This window comes from Myxocyprinus asiaticus, chromosome 39 (genome assembly GCF_019703515.2).
Source record: "Myxocyprinus asiaticus isolate MX2 ecotype Aquarium Trade chromosome 39, UBuf_Myxa_2, whole genome shotgun sequence".
NCBI lineage: Eukaryota > Metazoa > Chordata > Actinopteri > Cypriniformes > Catostomidae > Myxocyprinus > Myxocyprinus asiaticus.
Window position 1 is genome coordinate 30,076,030 of NC_059382.1, and position 20,446 is coordinate 30,096,475.

Below are 20,446 nucleotides of genomic sequence, written 5' to 3' on the forward strand. Positions count from 1 at the left end.
AATATTACTGCCAAATCCAAAGTAAAAATATTGTAATTGGTAACAGACACTTCAAGAGATTTGCCCTCACTACAAATCACCATGGTTTTACTACAGTAACCATAGTTTAACCATGGTATTTCTAGCAAAATCATAGTAACCACAAAATTAACATGGTTACTGTCATGGTTACAATACAACAGTAAAATCATGGTTACTATATGGAAACTACAGTATTACTGTTGTAAAACAATGGTTAATTGTATCACAACTTTCTACCAAGAAATCAATGGTGACAGCAGTCATTGTTACTTCAGTCATGGCTACTACAATATTACTATAGTAAAACCATGGTTAAATTTCATTAGTTTTCTTAAAAAAAAAAAAAAAAAAAAAGAATTTCTCTAATTACTAACTCTGAAATTATGCTACATGCATCAACATAAAGTGCATTTCATACTCAACTCAACATATATTCAACATGTACAGCAATATAGAAGGAAAAACCTTACTGTTAAAATGAATACGAGAATGGATGTCGTATTGCAACAGGAGTGTTTTAATCATACGTGGAAATCTATGGATTTATATATTTGCCACAATTCTGCACATGCAAGATGATATTTTGAGCACACAAAAAGTTATTTTGCTTGCTCTTGAACGTGTTTTGTAAAGCAATGTATTTTCTTGCAAAGATACATTCATTTTGAGCGAATGGAAATCTATTTTGAGCTTGATTAAATTTTATTTGAATGTGAATTTTGCTTTCTCCTCCTGCCCAATCTGCATGCAAAATACCTTTTTGCGTGCTCAAAATATAAAAAAAATGATGCACTCAAAACACGGCACGCATAATTGTGGCACTATTATAACACCATAGAAATCCCACATCTTAATCAACGGAGTAGGGCAACATAAATTTGCAATGAACACTCCCAGCGCTCTTGTTATTGTTGTATGTCTGTCCGAACTAGCACTGAGTTCCTTAAAGACAGAAGGGAGAGTGTGTGTAGTTTCAGATACATCTATCCTCGGGTGATGTCGGCGTAAATAAATAATCAAACATCGATGCATTACCAGTATACGGCACTCGCATCGAGCAATGTCTGCAAACAGTGCCTGTTTTGTATAGGTTTTATGACCATCGCTGTTGTGATTGACTGCAAAAAGAAAAAGTTCCCAGACAGGAGACTTGAATGACGCAGAGGCTTCTCTAACTTGTGGTTTGTTTTCTCAGCTTGCCATTTTCAACTTCACACTAATGTGTGCAGAACTGTGATGTCATCAACTGATTTAACATACTTACAGTTAATAAGACATCTTCTCCCTGTAGAAAGTTGACCCACGTGAAACAGGCAGAGTGTGTCTACAGAGCAACAGGTGCATTAGCGGAGGTAATCCTAAACAGTTAAAATAGTCTCTACAAAACTGCATTGGGGGCCCAGAGACAGCCAAAGCATTGGGGTCTGAGGAATCTTCTACCAAAATATTAATATATTTTATAGAGTTAATCAATTGAGTGTAGTTGGATATGAATGTTAAAGATCATTTGTTCGTTTTGAAGCATAATGACAGCAGTCCAGTATTTGTTTTAATATTTTTACATTCAAATGATATATTTCTTTACATTCAGATACCCAAGTATGGGGGCATAGAAGCCCTTGTGACTGAGGAATGATACTGTATGGGGGTTCAGGTGTACCTGCTAAGAGATCATTTAGAAAACTTAAAAGCCTGAATGGAACATTTTTATATATTTATTAAAGTGAGAAAGACTAGGCTACCAACTAGTAATTTTATTGTCTTTCCTTGTCATCCATGCCAGAGATGACATCTGATTAATTTTCACAAAATTAGAACAGAAATCGAATTGTTCATTATTAAAGGCTCACACGCTGATTAATAAAGCTAAATTTAGAAGGAAAAACTTTACTAACTTTAGCAAGTTCATACAGTCCGACCCTACATTTCCACTGGCACGTTGTGAGCGAAGTTGAACTAGCATTTTCAATTCATTCATATGGAAGCCGAGCGCCACACCCGCAAAGTGGATTGTAGGATTGACAGCGATGCAGAGCAAGCTGTTCCCTTGCATTGTGAGCGGCTTTGAGTGGATTTCTTCCGCGCCAGTGGAAATGTAGCCCGAGAAAGCGTCACGCACCTGATCGTCTAGATGTAGAACATAGGCTAAGTATCTAAAATGACTCAAAAGTTATCATCGATACCGTGGATTTTTTTTTTATCGCAATAAATATCAAGATCGTTTTATCGCCCAGCCCTAGCGGGGCTCATGGGCTAGTGTTTTTAGCACAGTTCGCCTGCATTGTGAAGTACTGCCTGTTCAAGCATTTGCGCAATTCCAAACATTAGTAACCCCTATAAAGTTATTATACAAATCTACAAACGCGGAGCAGTAAAGGAGAGTTTGCCTGTGGTTCACAAGATGTGAAACTCGTAACTGTCAAACAAACGTTGCACTTTCCATTTCAAAATAAAAGCTCATGGTGAAGTTGAAATAAACACGGCTGCACTTGCAGTGTCAAAATAAAAACCCCAGTTTAGGGTGAATAGGACAGAAATATACGAATTCATCTTTAACAAATCTTATCCTGAAAATAATAATAATTCAGTATTATATTATAATAATAAACTTGACTGGGTTCCACAGTAATAATTTAGAACTATGCAATATTCATCTGGTTTCCAAAAAATAAGTGAAGTTGTTCATTCACAAAAAAATAAAAATAAAAATAAAAATGTTTTAGTAAAAATATATGAAGGTAAATACGATTTTAATTAAGCTTCCATATATGATTGAATGTTAAACATAAGTATAAACGTGCAAATCAATGGAAATGATTACATTTTATTTTCCCTTGTGTTAATTTAAAAAAAAAAAACGTTTGATGAAGTGATGGTCCCTCTGACTTAAAAAAAAAAAAAAAGAAAAAAAGAAAACACTTTTATGCTATTTCAGAGCAAAAACATATTTATCGAGATATATATTGAATATCGTCAATTTGCTGAAAAATATTGAAAGAATTTCTGAAGCCATATCGCCCAGCCCTACACTGTAGTGTACCATGGTGCCACCAGAGTATTTTTTTGTAAGGGTTACTTATAGGAATTGTCATTTAATGTCTAAAGTGTCCATTATGTAAGGGGGCAGTGGGGTTGGCACTGTTCTGGGTCTATGTGTGTGGTCTGCTTTGATTATTCTCTCTGGAGTGAGAATCACTATGGCCGACTGTAGTGCCAAACAGTCTGCTAGTGGAGGGGACGAGCGCAGTAGGGAAGCTTTCTCGCTCTCTCTCTCCCTCTCTTTCTCTCTCTCCACCCCCAGCCTGGCTCTGTGGCCTGGTATTACAGTCCTTTCTACATGCTCAAACACACAACCACTGCTTCCTGAAAGACAGGAACTGAGGCCGGCTTCCTGTGACAGTCCTCTTTCATGTGGTCACTTCCTGGTGTTTGGCTCTTGCTATTGACTTTCTTCATTGTTCCTGCTGTAGGTGCTTTAAATCAGTGTCTGTGAGAATCACTGTCAGTGTCTTTTTTTAAATTTTTTTTATATGGATACATGGTACAAAAGTTTACGATTATAACCATACTCGTATCATAGTGCAATGGGGTGGGGTTTAAGGAGAATATTAAATGGAGGTTTTCATTTGAAAAACATTTACATTCATGCATTTGGTATGAAAATACCTCATACCTCCCTAACTTAAAACTTTAAACTTAATATAACCAATAGTGTTGTAAAAGCAACTGAGAGGTGAAATAAACAGACATCCTTACCCTAACCAATAGTGTAATAAAATCAAATGCAACATTAAAAGCACAATTTCTGAAGCAACCACAACATTTTGTGTTGCTTCTATTACACTTTCATCTCACGTATGAGCTTGCGTCCTTGGCTGGGCTTGAACAGGAGACTTCTGAGTGCAGAGTATCACTTTCACACTATCAGGTGAGCTACTGCGGAAGCTAATATGGTTGGAGTAAGTGTGTAGTTGTGATTCGTGTGGAAGTGAATAAAATGCACAGTTGTTGTAGCACCTCTAGTGTTCATTTCAGCAGGAAACTGTGCAGAAATGTAGAACATGGTACATAAAACTCAGTTTGCAAAAAAGTAGTTATAATAACGCTCATTCTATGAGACTGTTGGGAACTACGGTAATTTGGCAGTACCATACAATCGTACCATACAATGGTTACTATTGTAAATTCGAATCTATTGTCCATCATTGTATTTGTGGCACCACTTCGTCATATCGAAGAGACAACCGGATTGAAGGAAAATACTATATGAAAATTTTACATTTTGCATAATTCATTTTTGTTTTTATGTCAGTTATAGACTTGTCATCACAACAGCACAATATACCATACAAATACACACTGCAGGTCATGATAAGATATGATTTATTTGCACAAATGATAGATTTACTTGACTATAACATTCCAGAAATTGCTCCATTTTATATAAAGTTGTGTGTATTGATGTGGTATCTGTGGAATGGCAGTATTGTTGCGAACCCGAGATTACAGGATCTTCACACAACAAGAATGATGGCCAGGGTTTGGTATCCACAGACAGGAATGTGGATTGGGACATTGTGGCATCCCGCTTTTTGTGTTTCCAGAAGAGATAGGGTATTAGAGGGCTAGTTGTGATTACGCTTGAACTTCGAACACAGTGATTAACTGGAATGTCGAAGTTCCTGTGTTCTTCCGCCACAAATACATCAACTATTGTCAAAACAGGCTAAAAATGTGTAATTCGGGAAGGAAGCCTGTGACCAGGATGGCCGTGCTTTGATATCATTTGTGTTCTCTTTGTCATTTTTGTCCATTTGTTATGATGGTTGCATTTTAGGGACATTCACAAATTTGACCACTGTTTGGAGTGGCTCAGTTGTCCCGTGCTGTTTAGAGGATACAAACGAACAGTACGGCTTTCAAACAGGCTAAATGGACACTCTAGGGGTGGACAGTATGATCAAAATCGTATATTATGCGATGAGTATTTTATATCATGGTAACGGTAAATATCCGAATATAGTTATTTTACTAGAAATTCAACTTAAAAAAGCTTTATGTATTACATAACCATTTAGTAATTGTTATTTTTCGATAATCCAGAATTAAACCCTTTAAAATGAATGTTACTAGAAAGAAACTAGAAGAAACGTAACACAACCAAACTAAAGTAAATAAAGCTAAACTCAATAAACCTAAACGAAACTCAAAGAACTAAACAAAGCCAAAACATTTTTTATCTAAACATAAATAAACAAATTTACACTGAAACCCAGCAAAACCACAAAGTCAACCAAACAAAACTAATCTAAATGAAAGTAAATGCAACCAAATGAATATCTAAACCAAAATAAATGAAAGTAAACTAAATAAAACCAAACAAAACTAAACAAAAACTAGACGAAACCAAACAAAAACAAACAAGGCTAGATGAAAGTAAACGAAAGCAAAAGAAACTAAACAAAACTACAAAACCAATCAAAACTAAACAAACCTAAAAACGAATGAAATTAATTAACACAACCACACAAAAGTAAAAAATCTAAATGAAATGAAATTAAATGAAACGAAACCAAATAAAACTAGACTAAACTTATTCAAGCAGAGGACCTTTCAGCATGCGCTACCAAAACAAAGCCATTCTAAGGGTTCACATGCAGGACAGTGAATATTTTTGGATATAACAGGTAATCACTTCACAGAAATGGTTAACAGTTAGGTCAAGGAATCTAAGAAATTGTTGGACACAAACCAAAGGTAAGAATATTCATAACAAATAATTGATATTTTTGGCATTCGCAAAAAAACAAACAAAAACAAAACAGCTTCACATAAGGTGATATAACAAATAAAAAAATCAAAAGACTTGTATAAGCCACATTTAAAGCCGTTGTAAAATAACTGATATACTTAACACCACATCAGCTGAATTCTATATTAATGCGGCAAGTATTAGCAGCACGACACAACACATCAAAACTCAATCACTAATCACCCAATTTAATATGCTTAATTTAAGGTCTACACAGCACCTGTCTGTGACACACAGTTTGCAAAGGATTCTATGATTTTCTGATTGGTGACAGCGTATTAAAATTGCTTTATACAGCAGTATAAACATTATAGCAGAATCTCTACCAATTGTCAAAGTTCTACTATTGCACAGAATATACCGTCACACCGCCCAGCTCTTGAACACCCTCATGGCTATATTTTGTCAGTGTTCTTAGGTAATGGTAGAGAACCACTAGTTCATAAACATGTTCATAACACTCATCAGGAAGCTGTCCCTGTCCCTTTCCAAGGCCTAGCCACATCCAGACGCACAGACTCTTCCCCCTCAGAATGCCATGTTCTGCTTTGGTATTCCCCAGACCCTCAGGGTTCCCATTCTCCAAAACCTCTCCATATATCCATCAGCAAATCCTCCTCTGATGTGGTTGTGGTTAAATTTGTCACGGTATATATGTTTGCATACTGGCCAAGATTGCTGGACCATAGAGACTTTTTACATGACATGCAAACTTGTGTTGTAAAGCATTGATGCAGTGTTTACAGCCCTGGCATGTGGGGGAACAATTTTTAAATATGAGACAGATGGATAGTGTTATAGTTAGCGGTGCGACACTACTGCAATTCGTACAGTTATCCTTTGGATTCATGTTGCATAAAGTCTTTTTGATTGTGTGTTCAGTTGTGATTGATTCAACTTTGGGATTTACTTCTCTTTGTCAATGCAGTTGCTGTATTGTATACAGTGGTCATTGATATCTGCCCACAAGGCAATAATTCTTGTTCACGGACATTCCAATGTGTATTGCACACAAAAATGGCAGGAGCTTTGCAAAACCGCAAGCCCCAATCTGATTCGCTGACTTTACAGAATATTCGGGAGTCTGAGGGCAGGCTTTTATTAGTATGTCATACAGGGCTGGGCGGTATGGTGATATATATTGTGGCAAAGGTATAAAGTGTCAACCGGTAGAGATTTTTCTAATCTGTGTATATCGCGGCGGCATGTAAATATCTGTAAGCACGACGCTCCACCTGGCTACACGTGAGAATGAGAGTGAGAGAGACGAACAAACATGGAGAAAGATTGGCACACAGAATGCGGGACAACTCCGAAACGAGTCAAAAGCAGGACAAAAAAATTATTTTTGCATTTAAAATAGAGAAAAAATTGGAAAGGCTACCGTTACCATGATATAAAATATCATATACCTTGATATATACAATTTTGGTCATATGGTCCACCCCTAGTATGTCGGAAAACAAAGTAATATTTTAAGTTTCGTCGCTGTTCAATAAGTGACAAAACTGTTCAGACAAATAAATAGTTGCTGGATTTGCCAACGTTTGCGAGATTCATGGCATTGGATCTTTAGTAGCTTATGGTGCGTTCACTTCATGTCGTAATTACCATAGTTACAAGATTCAAACTTCTTCATAGAACTCATACTTAAAAGTTGTAAACTCTAAATTTGATGAAAGCTCTGATTTGAAGGTTGTGACGTCATGTAAAAAGACCCAATATGGCAATATTCTTTGTTTTTAAACATTTTGCAACAACATAGATAGGAGAATTAATGTTTTGATGTCATCAAAACAAATCCACACATATATCCATTTGGGGTTATGAGCGTTGCCACTGTATCTGATGATTTCTGAGAATCTCTACGTTTTTTTCTCGTAATTACAGTAATTTTGACCGGACTTGAATGTAGCGTTAGCATCAAGTTAGCACGATATTCTGTAATTGAGAATACTTGTGTATCCCTCCATGGCTTCAATGGTTATATTTACAAGATAAGTACAGTGGGAAACTCTAGATTTAGTTTTAGCCCTGACATTTCAAGTTGGAGGCATGTCAATTAAAGAATCGTTGTGAAAGCTAATTGATATTGGTCAAATGAAAGACAAAAAGATCAGAGAGAAACATACTAAATTGCCCATTGCATCTATTGTATTCTCGCCAAAATTACTTACACACAACACCTCATAATTACGGCTTCCAAACTCGTAAAGTAAGTAGGAACTTCCCAAAAAGACTTGAAGACAGCATTAGAGTTATGTGCGATTTGAGAATTACCCACCCCTCAGTGTTTTACATAGGGATGTCCCAATACCAATACTTACAAATTAAAATCATGTTATGTCCTAGTGAGATTATTTAACTGCAAAAGCTGCGATTATAATTAGATAAAAATATAGTTTGCATGTAATTCAAATGTGAGCGCTTGTAAATGTGTGGAGACAGTGTTGTGCTAACGCCGGGTGCTCATACCTTTTAAAGCTCCTCCTTGGCTCATACAGGGAAAACACCGTCATGAGCATCACGCTCTCTGTTTGTAGCAGGTGACAGTAAACAGAGTGCAAATTCACGTTGTAGCGTGAGGCACATACAGAGTACATACTTATTTAATTAAATAGCAGCCTATTGCGGTTTTATAATCACTTTGAGTCACGTAGTGACCGGCTTTTCCAGAGTGGGAATCTGCCATTATAAGTCAGACCTCCTTGGTCAAAACAACACAGAAACACTTGAAAAAAAAAAAAAAGCTCTGTCAAAATTAAAGATACATTTATAGCAAAAGATTATGACAGAAATATATCACTACTGTAAAGTTATGTAATATTCACTGTAATACTACTACTCCTACTACTACTAATACTAATAATAAATCAGTAGTAATTGTATCATACTTAAGCAGTATCTAACATCTGTGATGCTCTGTTATGCAGCACTTTATTTGACAAAATATAACTACAATGATGTATTTTGGATTGTGCTGTGAGGTTCCGTATATAAGCACTTCATTTGATAAAAAATAATACAATATTATGTTGAAAATTAATTGTTATATTTTCATTTATTTATACACAATTTTGATGATAAAATTGAAATGAACTGTTGATATGGAGTTTAAAAAAATAAATAAAAAAAAAACAGGTATCGGACTCAGTATTGGCAGTACCGAAAATGAAGTATCGGTACTCATACTCGTTCTCAAAAAAACGGTATTGGGACATCCCTAGTTTTGCATGTCCGATGGCTCTTTCCTGTCTTAGGGGTTTATTTTTGTTGCAAGTTGCAATGTGGATCAGACATTAAGCTGATAGTTAAAAGTCTGGCTATGCAAGACTAAGAGTGTGTTCTGCCTCTGTTTTGAACGTTTGCATCTTTTTTATATATATCTTTTTCTCAAGTACATGTCAAACTGACCATATCTGAAACTTTACAGCCACTGTAGGATTTATGGGCCATATTAAAAATAAATTAAAAAATCATCATGTGCCTCTGCATGTGCCTCATGAAGCTTTTTGCTTCACAAACAACCACAATGACCATCTTAAGCTGCCATCACAGCCTGGAACTATCCATTAACAACTCTAAATTAGACACAGAAGGCATTAGCCCAGCATTTCAAAAATTCCCCATTTTCCTCCTCTCTAGGGAAAATGGTCTTAATGATTTAGATCACCATGACAATGTAGGTAATGTGTCTATGCCAGGCTGAATGTTTACCTGTGTTTGCCAGACGGGGATGTGGATTCGGCGGAGAGATGGACATCATTTACAGTACACAAGGCTAAATCGACCCCAGTTCCACAACTGTTCATTGACTTGAGTAGAGAAACAGGCAGAGAAAGGCTGTTTTGACTGGTCTTTAAGACAGGTTGCTATTTAAGTGATTTGTTGCTATGTAATGAAGTCATAGCATGTAGTTAATAAAAATGGAATTTGTCCATGTTATTTTGCTTTCTCAGTTCTGCTGTTGTGAATGACTTCTAAAGGAAAATTCAAATGGCTCAGTATTTATATATACTACTATTTTGCTGATTTCCATTTGTTTTCCTATAAGGACTACTTCTCTTTATTGCTTAGCTCATATAGTGGACTTATTTTTTGTTTGCCTCTGCAAAAGTTGCCGTCGTGATGCTAATGGCGTTGTGGGTGCTTGCCAGGGTGCTGCTGTGTGGTTGCTAATGTCTTCTGTGTGGTTTTTAGCATGGTGATATGTGGTTGCTAGGTTGTTAAGGTGGTTGCTAGGGTGTTTCTAGGTGGTTGCTTAAAGAGAGTCAAAAGAGAGTACCCAAATCTTTCTGACATAATGGTCCCTTGATATAGCTTGAGTCCCTCCTTCAAAGGTAAGTCTGTGGAATTTTTTTCCACACGTTTTATCATCCAGCAGGAGAAATTTTTAAGATTGCTTAGAAAAGTTAAAGCACACCTCTCCTCAACAAGCCACATGATTTAAGGTATCATTCATAACCATAGCAGAAACACAGTGGGACAAGTCAAAAACAAAGGGTAGGGGTTTGTTCAAAAAGTTCAAAATACAATAATAATAGTAATGCTTGCCTTTGTAAACACCACTGATAAAATGTTTGTGTCATTGATGAAAGTCTTTTAATTCAGTCTTGAGTATTAGACTTGGAATCGGAGCATCAATCATTACAAAAACATGCAAATGACTGTATGTTTCCATAATGCACAATAAAACATCAAAAGGGATTCTCTTATTTTATCCCATGTACATCTGAGACCAATTTGTAAATATTCACTTGAATATGTTTATACGAATGGCTGATGTTCAATGAAAACTGTCCTCGGGTCTCCTTTTAATGACGGAGAATGATCTAGGTGAAGGGAAGGGTGAGTGGAAGAAAGCAGAGGTGAAGAGAAAAGACAGTGTTTAATAGAAAACAGCTGCTGAGAGTATTTGCACTCTGCTGATTTACCGTCAGAGGGGAATTTACGGGAACAGGGCAAATTTCGAACATAACACTCACTAATTTTTCCCTTGCTCTCTCTTTCCCATAGAACTCGATCAGACACAACCTGTCCCTGCACAGTAGGTTTATCCGTGTGCAGAATGAGGGCACGGGCAAGAGCTCTTGGTGGATGCTCAACCCTGAAGGCGGCAAGAGTGGCAAGTCACCCCGACGCCGAGCTGCCTCCATGGACAACAACAGCAAGTTTGCCAAGAGCAGAGGGCGAGCGGCAAAGAAAAAGGTAAAAGAAAAAGAAAAAGAAAAAAAAAATTCTATTTCAATATATTACAATATTTTACCTTACAATAAACACTGTCAAACAATATTCTAACACCAAGAAACAATATTTTTGTTATGGTTTTTACCATACTGTTTTTTGGGGGACAAAAGAACACAACTCGACTCAAAGACGAAGTGTACTGCGGCATTAGGTCAACGAACATTCAGCAAACATTTGACCAAAATGGAATCTCTGAACCATCCAAGAATATAAGTCTATATAGTAACTTGCGTTTCATTTGGCAGGATGTCCAAACAGATCTTCCATACAGTTATACTACAATGGTTTTCATGTAATGATAAACACACTGAAACCATTTTACACTATTTGCTCATGTTTTCTTTTTACTGACTATGCTCTATGCTAGTTCTTTGGCTTTAAGATGACGTAAAGCAGGAAGTTCAACATTTGTTGCGCACCAAAGTCCAATGAAGATGAATGAGAAACAAATTAATAAAAGATTGCAATAGATACATTTTCAATTGCAATACACTAAATGTAGAGAATTGCAATGTTACAGTATAGCAACTGAGATATGACTAAAATATTGTATGGCCAGATACCTGCTGGTTCCCACACCTAGCGTATACTTCTGTTCTCTGTGTGCTATTACGTCTCATGCACAATTGAGCACTCTAACCTTTCAAAGTTTAGTCTTTTGACCACGACTAGAAAACACTGTTTCCAGAAAAACTGGGCTTCACATGTACAGTCCACGCATACTGTGCTGATGACAAAATTTGCGTCTTGCGTACTGTTCGCAAGACACACCAGCATGTGAAAACTTTAAGTATAATTTGTCCTTTAAAGCTGCAAAGCAGACCATTCTGTGATCTCTTTGATAAACAGTTTGTACTCTAACTATGTATACATAGTTACTTTTACAAGTATTTTTCTCACGACTGGTTCTATTCATTTCCATATTTATAGCTGGCTCTTCAGGGTGGGCCTGAGGGGGGTGCAGAAAGCCCTGGCTCTCAGTATGGCAAGTGGCCTGGCAGTCCGAACTCCCACAGCAATGATGACTTTGACGCCTGGACAGCTTTCCGTCCTCGCACCAGCTCCAATGCCAGCACTCTGAGCGAGCGTCTCTCGCCCTTCATTGACGATGAACTTGGCGACTCTGACGTCCACATGGTCTACCCAGGCCCTGGCTCAGGGGCCAAAATGACCTCCACCCTCCCCAGCCTGTCTGAGATGGCTGGATCTCTGGGACACAGCGGCTCTGAAAATGTCATGGAGGACCTTCTAGATAACCTCAACTTGCTCTCACCTAAGAACCCATCAGTGGGGTCGGCAGGAGGGCCTGGGTCAGGGTCCAACCAGTCCTCGCCCTCCTCCCTCATGCAGGCCAGCCCTGGTTACTCCCCCTACAACTCCCCAGGTCTAGCCGCGGTCAACCAGCAGACCCAACAAGACTATCGTAAATGTCTCTATGGCCAGGCAGGAATGGGCAGCATGTCCTCCATGCCAATGCAGCCTCTGCCAGAATCCAAGCCCAGCTTTGGTCCTGGTCCAGGATCCATGGGCCAGTTTAACTGCACAGCAGGGTTATTAAAGGAGCTTCTGACATCTGACGGGGAGCCTGGAGAGCTCATGCCCTCAGTGGACACTGTTGTTTCCCAGTCAATTGGAGGCAGTGGATGTATGCTGCCTCCTTACAGTAGTGCCCGGAATGAACTTATGGGAGGTGGGGCTTCTCACACTCGCACCCTCTCCCATCCGCACAACATGCACAGACAAGCAAGACCCCCATCAGTGGCGATGAATGGGCGGACACTGCATCCCTTGACTAGCATTGGCCACAGCGGTGCTGCTGGACGACTAGAAAGCATCAAAACAGCCATGCAGATGCAGTATGGTGGCACTGCCCATCTTGGGGGTGGGCTCCCACCTTACTGCAATGTCAACAGCAATGGATATGGCCGCAGCCCAGGGCTGATGCCACACCAGCAGCAGCAACACCTGGAGAAGCTGCCCAGCGATCTGGATGGGATGCCCGTGGAGCGATTCGAATGCGACGTGGAGTCCATCTTACACGACACGCTCATGGATGGAGAGTCGTTGGACTTCAACTTCGACCCCATGGCCACCCAACAGGGTTTTGCACCTCACAGTGTAAAGACCACCACGCACAGCTGGGTGTCTGGGTAGGAACTATTCCCTTTCGTTACAGCAGTTTTTCCAAATTTGAATCCTGGTGTAACTCCAACACTTCACATTTTGAATGTCTTTCTTATTTGACAACCAATTCAGGTCATGGATCCTCTACTAAAGAGCTGATGAGTTTTATTTGTTGTGTTAGGTTAAGGAGAAAAAAAATGTGTTGCGCTGGAGGTACACCAGGACCAGGATTAAGAAACACTGAATTACAGAGTCAGTCAAGCATTGTGGTACCCAATAAAGATGGCATTCATTTAAGTTTTAGAAACCGAATAGCAATAACTTGCAAGCCTTCAAAATTTAGATCTTTATTCCCACAACCCTGCTCAAAAGACCAGAATCTATAGTCACCAACTTAAGTTGTATTTTGGGTGCTGCTTCCCAGTATGGGATGCTGGTGAGCTGATGTGCCTATTAGGCCTCTTAACTAGCTTCACCAGAAAGAACATGCTGGTGACTTTAAGCTTTGCTGGTGAACAGCAAGCCTGGTCCACTGGCTAGGCCAGCACCAAACCAACATAATCCATCCTAGTCCTGCATGGTAATTCTTACTGATCTCCTTCCAGCAGGGAATTTACTAGACACCTACTGAATTTTTCATTACAATATCTTCTTGTTTTTATAGGTAAAATCTACACATCTCAACTGGAGAACAGCAATGCTGAGCAGCTGTATACACCAATCCAAAACTATCATGAATCTCTCGTCAAGGACTTAGCCTCAATTATTACTTCTTTAGCAGAGGCGGTGCAATACAACCTCACACTGCCAAGCAAATGGGCTCAATGTGGAGCTAATTTACAAGAACACTTTTCCTCCGACGTTGGGACTTAAATTCAAACCAAGTGCCAAACCAGGTGCCTGTGAGCCATAGCCAAATTGACCAGCTTCATTTTGCTGCCTTTTTCTCACTGTAGAGAACCAGTGGTCAAATCAGGACAATGACAACCTGAGGCCCTTACAGCTGCTGCAACACATAAATAAACCAATGTCCATACAAATATTCTGTAATGTTTTTACAGCCACATACATTAGAGGCAAACTGTGATAAAGTAGAACCACCAAATTCAACACCTGGCACCACAAAAGTACATATGATACTCATTGAACAGTGACATGCATGTTAATAGATCTCTTTTAAATGTCGCGTTATCAGTTTAAAGTGCTACCCTGCAATTTATGTTGAGAGTTATAATGCGTTCATGCTGTGCTTCATGGAGACTTCATGACTGGCCTTATTGTGAAGAAGAACTGGAACAGTGGTAGATGAAAACCTGGAATAACTGTAAATAGATTAATTTAGAAAAGGTCCTGAACAAACACAATCTCAAAAAAAGTTAGGGAAATTTTCACAGACTAGTTGAACTACGTCGCACACAGCATATCGTAACACTTGTTTCTGTCACGTCAGTCAGTGTACGTGACATTGAGCAGATGTACTACATTTCTAAAGAGCGTGTTACTATAAATTGGTGTACAGAGAGTTTACACAATTATATCAACAATCAGGGCAACAGATTTAATGTTGTTTTGTACAAACTGGATCTGACATTTTACATATTGGTGGTCTTACACAAAAGGGTGTTTCTCATTCGAACTGTATACATCTTTCCACATCTTTTGTAAATACATGAAATATATATTTCAAAGGCATATAAAGTAGAAATATTGAGGGTTTTCTTTCTTTTTGTATTATCTGAATTATTGTTATTGCTGTTTATTACTGGCTTCAGTTTGACATTAAGCTGTGTATAGTGTATTTCAGAAGAGTTTTGGGGCCCTCAAAGAACAAATACTCAATTTTTAGAATATTTCACTAGTGTTTTTCTACTTTGAAAAAGTACATTGTGGCCCATATAAGAGCTGAATGGGAAATAAAGGATTGAGACTTTATGAAGATCTCAGTCTGAAAATTTCCATAATAAGAAACCTTGACATTTTGAGAAATTGTTGGATTTGTGTTTAAAAGGACAGTTTACTCAAAAATTAGAATTCTGTCACCATGCACTCACCCAATGTTGTTCAAAACCTTTATTACTTTCTTTCTTCAGCTGAAATCAAAAGTATATTATAGGTAGAATTTTGGCCTCAGTAGCCATTCTCTTTCATTGTATAGAAAAACAAAATGCAGTGAGAGTGACTGAGACTCACACACTGCCAAACAGTGTTCCATGGACAAAAAGAAAGTCATATGGGTTTGGATCAAAATTAGGGTGAATGATGACAGTAATGATGACAGTATATTCATTTTTGGGTGAACTACCCCTTTAAGTATTGCTCACCGGGCCCCTAATGCCATTAGATCCTTGTGACAGTGGCAGATATTGTAGTTCAGAAATACAGCACAAGAAGACTCTCCTATGCATTCCCCACCATATTGAATCTGTTCCTGTTGTAATTCTACAGTCCTCTGCCTTTAAGAAAATGTGGAGCGTTTTTGAAAACATTATTTATTAGGCTAAAGAAGAAGCGATGTGATTGAATCATATCACAGTGTATCATTTACACTTTTATTATATTTCTATTTAATTTCTCTTCTCTCACAAATTTTAAGCACTGTGATGTATACGTACTAATTTTGTGGTGATTTTCCAAGTTTGTTCTGCCTCAGAAACATCTCTTGAACTCAAAGTATACCCATCTTTCACTCTCTTGACCTTTTTTTCATTTGCACATGCATATCTCACTCCCTTTACTGCAGATTTCAACAAATTTGGTTATTTTGCACCTATATGCAGACATTTAAACGTTGCAAACTGGCAAGTGTACTGTATATTGAACCAGGGTGAAAGTATCATTGATAATTCATTAAAGACTTTGTTCAAAATGATTTCTTGAATAGTGTTATAAAACAGATGTTGAAGACATTTTTATGCTTTGTAGATTTAGATATGTGAGGTGCTGACTATTGGACAGTTTTTTAAAATTATTAATGTTATTAAAGAGTTTTTTTATATATAATTTGGGGACACTTACAATGTGTCCCAACTAGGCATGATGCGATAAAAGCTCACTTCCATGTAAATCTGAGTTTTTATCCTTCTTTGCTGCGATGAGCAACAGGGCATTTTGTCAGTTGTTTGGTTTCTATTCCTTTGCCATTGTGCTAGGTAGCCCCGCCCACAATCAAATCTCATTGGTCCAAAAACAGTCTGGATCCAGAAGTTAAAATCCTATTCATTTTTTCCATAGACAAATAGATTTTTAATGATAACTTCTTAACGTTTAAAGATGAATCTACCGTGAGCTCAGAGGTTGTTAATCAATGGTTGAAGCCATTAGTCCGCGATATTTGATTTGCCATAATTTGAGAAAAAAAAAATTCCTGGTGAAAAACTACACAACCGATAATCCTGAAAAAGAAAAATCCACCAATCAGAGAATGGTGGCAAACAAATCACACCAAAAGAGCTTTGCAGTGACCGCCCACTCCAATGAAGCACTTCGAATTACATAATTCAGTCTCCCTGTACTCTCAAAATACTTACTACAATTTACTTATATATTATCCTTATAATCAATGCTTTTAAATCAATAGTTTAAAATTTTTCCATCATTTTTAATTAGTTTACGTCATTCGCAATGCATCACAGGATGACATCAAGTACACAGTCTTTGTGGGGGTTTTTTTCAAACACATTTTTTGCTTCAAATCAAAGTTTGTAATGTTGTGATAAATCTTTTATGAAGCAGGTTTTTTTTTTTTTTTTTAAATCCCTATGGAAAAAATGAATGAGAAAAATACTTCCAGAACCAAGACGGTTGAGAAAAAGGGAGCTGTTTTATTCCTGTGGTGTTATAGCCCCGCCCACAGTAAAAATTTAGTTGATCCAAAATCCTGCACCACATATTGGCATATTAAACAATCAAATATGTTCTGATTGGCTGTGAACGTGTGGCATCACGCAGCATTTTCGCTCTCAGTGTGGACAAATTACCAGACATCTGTTAAATTCACAAACATCTCACGTCATTAATTTAATATCCATTTACCTCTGACCCACACTGTCTCAGTCAACACAGATACAGTAGGTTTTACAAAAATGACTGTGTCCACCATTAATATCCATAATGCACAAAACCTGGCATACATTTGCTTTGTGAATTTTGCAGGTGACCCCACCCATGGGGTCACCTGTGTACTTTGATGATAATTATTTGACCGATTTTGCGATATTTGATATTTTATAGAGCTGTGGAGTTGATTTAACGTCGCTTGTTAGTTCATAGTTCTGATGAATATGAAGTATATTTAGAGAGTAGAAGATAATTTACATGCAATGCTTTTTGTACACTGACACTGTTATCCTTGTATTTAGCAGCAGCTTGTAGAAAAACAATATATATATATATATATATATATATATATATATATATATATATATAAATATATATATAGAGAGAGAGAGAGAGAGAGAGAGATAATTGGGGGAAAAAATTGGAGGAAATGTCTTGTTCGGTTTGGACCAATTTTTATTGAAAAACTATAAACTATAAATTAAGATATTGCACTTTTTCCATAAATGTAATGAGTTCTCTTAGAGAGAGAAGACGGAAGTGAAGATGATCTATTTTGAAACAAACTTTTACATTTCTTAACTTATGTACAGAAATGATTTGATTCACAATCAAAAGATGATATAACTAAAGGTGCAGTTTGTTTATATAGTTGAGAAGACAAAAGAGAAACTGATTGAAGACAATGTTATTCTGACAATGCCAATACTGACATATACTGTATGTATATTGTATCTTCATTCTTTTAGTTTGTCAGCTGTGAGCAAACAGTTTGTGAAATGTGAGGCCATAGCACTAGTTTTGCTCTTGATGCTGCTGTAAAAAGCCATGTGTATATAAATTATGTTATATAAAGACGAATCTAAAGTGACTGTCTCTCTTTATTTACTCAAAAGCGTGCTTGGAAAGGTTTGGGGTGGTTCTTACCTAATGCACATGGGGAGATTTTGACATTTTCACAAAAACTCTAGATGTACAGTATGGTTCCCCCAAATAAGGTACTGTGTCTCCTATTGTATTTCACAGAAGAAAGAAAGTCATACAGGTTTGAAACAGTATGAGGGTGAATAAATAAATTACTCGAGGCACCTTTAAAGGAGCTGCTGGAGAACTTTCACCAATAAATCCTAATAAATGTTTCTAAAAAGTGGAGCACATTCACTGTTCAGCCTGAAATACCTTTCTCTTCTCAGTCACAATGAACTCAGTCACCCCACTTCAGGCTTCGGGTCTTTTCTGGCTCCTCCTCTACTCTGAGATGTGATCTGCTCGGGGGTTTCTTGAGCCAGATGGTCTTGTGGAAAGCAATCGTGTGAAAAGCTGTGGGGATCTTTGTCCTGGCTTTGATAGTAAAGGATGCCAGGAAAAAGAAAGTGCAGAACTGGCACTTTTTTCGCTGTACACTTCTCTCCAGGTCTGGGTGTTGGATTTCTATTATGGTTCTGGCTTCCAGCTGGGGCCTCGTTACTAGAACGATCTTGACGTTGAGCCCTGATCTCCCTGCCACTGGAAAACACCCAACCAAGAGAGTTATCTGGATCTAATATACAGTGGGGCCCAAAAGTCGAAGACCACCATTAAAAGTGCAATGACACTTTACAATAAGGTTGTACACATTCAGGGGCGTAGCAGTCATTTTAAAAGTGTGTGTGTGTGGGGGGGTGGGCTGTCAGTAGGTGGCTCGCAGAGACCCAACACTTACAGTGCAGTATTAATATATTACAGTATATATATATATATATATATATATATATATATATATATATATATATATGTATTATTTACTTTTAATATTTGTAGTATTTTAAAGATTCAAGTATTGCAAAATAATTGCATAATTTTGCAAAATTAGCTGCAAAACTAAAGGGCATCTTGTGGAGCACTTGCTTCTGTTTCACACATGACAATAAAAGACTGAGCACAAGCTGGTCCTGAATAAATTATTTAATCAAGTACAATAATGTCAATCGTGCATGTGCACAATTTTATTTTTTACTCTGTGCTTGTGCATTGTGGGATTTAAATGTATCCAAATGGCTCGAATGTTTTGACTACGTTCACCAAAATTCTTTCAGATCCATTTAATAATTCAGTGACCATTTCTGGTGATGCCAGAAGGAGATGACAAATAAGTGTCTTGTGTGAAATGAGTTAGTCACTGAATCAACGATCAAAATAAAATTTGAATCCTTTAAAATGTGTATGTCTACTGACCTACAAAGAGACTTTAGTAGAGGTTTTAAGCATTATAAGAACAAAGCAAATCTGTAATTTTCCTACAGTTTGTGAGCTGCTGAGCATGACTTTTATCAAAAGACAACAATAATAGTCTTATATTAATTATGAGTTTCAATAACCGTAAGTTTTCATGTTTAAAAAAGCATTTCTACATATCTGTTGACTTAAATAAAATCCCTAAGTGTTCTAAGAACACAGCAGATCTGTCTTTTTTCCTACAGTCTGATGACTGCACACCATGATAGAGGTAAAAAAACAGGAGCTGATATTAAAAATAGCTTTACATATTTAACACAGATCTAGTAATATGCTTAAATTGGCAAAAACAACCGATAAAAATATTACCTCACAAACATAATGTAAAAAGCATAACTTAATGAAGACTCAGGTGCTGAAATAAACTCCACTTACAATGTGTGCTTAAAAGCAGGATTGAACTTTGTTTTTGTTTTTCTGCAGTGCATTTCACATACAGTAATGCTGCCAATCAAGAATGATATGCCGATAAATAATTCTCGTTTGTGTGTTCCACATCTCTAGATTATTAATTTAAATCAACATCAATGCCGATAAAAACATGGATAAATGAGCATTTTTTAAAGCAACTTTGTAGAAATGAACGGAGCCGCGTTGATTAGACTGACTGAAAGCCTATTATGTCAGGGTTGTTTTGGCTCATGAAACTCACCTGTGATTGGCTGGATGGTCGCTCAATCAGCCCAGTGTAACAAAATGTAAAGAATACTGTATACAAATCCACCATTTGAACTCGGTATAGGTTTAACTTAGGGAAAGTACGGGGTACGTGTCCCCCACGTCCCCTGCAACTGCTACGCCCTTGTACACATTAACATTAATTAATGCATTAGGTATCACGATGTACAATAAACAATAATTACTGTATATACAGCATATTAATCGGTAACACTTGAAGGTTATAAGGTTGTA

General features: G+C 37.4%; 1 protein-coding gene across 1 annotated transcript in view; it reads left to right on the forward strand.

Annotated features, from left to right (window-relative positions):
- The window catches only part of LOC127430024 (forkhead box protein O1-A-like), a 61,003-nt gene extending 42,872 nt beyond the window's left edge, over positions 1-18,131 (forward strand). Inside the window, exons 2-4 of the mRNA XM_051679433.1 lie at positions 10,850-11,041; positions 12,011-13,230; positions 13,869-18,131. Coding sequence (XP_051535393.1) covers positions 10,850-11,041; positions 12,011-13,230; positions 13,869-13,872 — 1,416 coding nt within the window. The 3' untranslated portion in view covers positions 13,873-18,131. The remainder of the gene's footprint in view (positions 1-10,849; positions 11,042-12,010; positions 13,231-13,868) is intronic.
- The last annotated feature ends 2,315 nt before the right edge of the window (positions 18,132-20,446 follow it).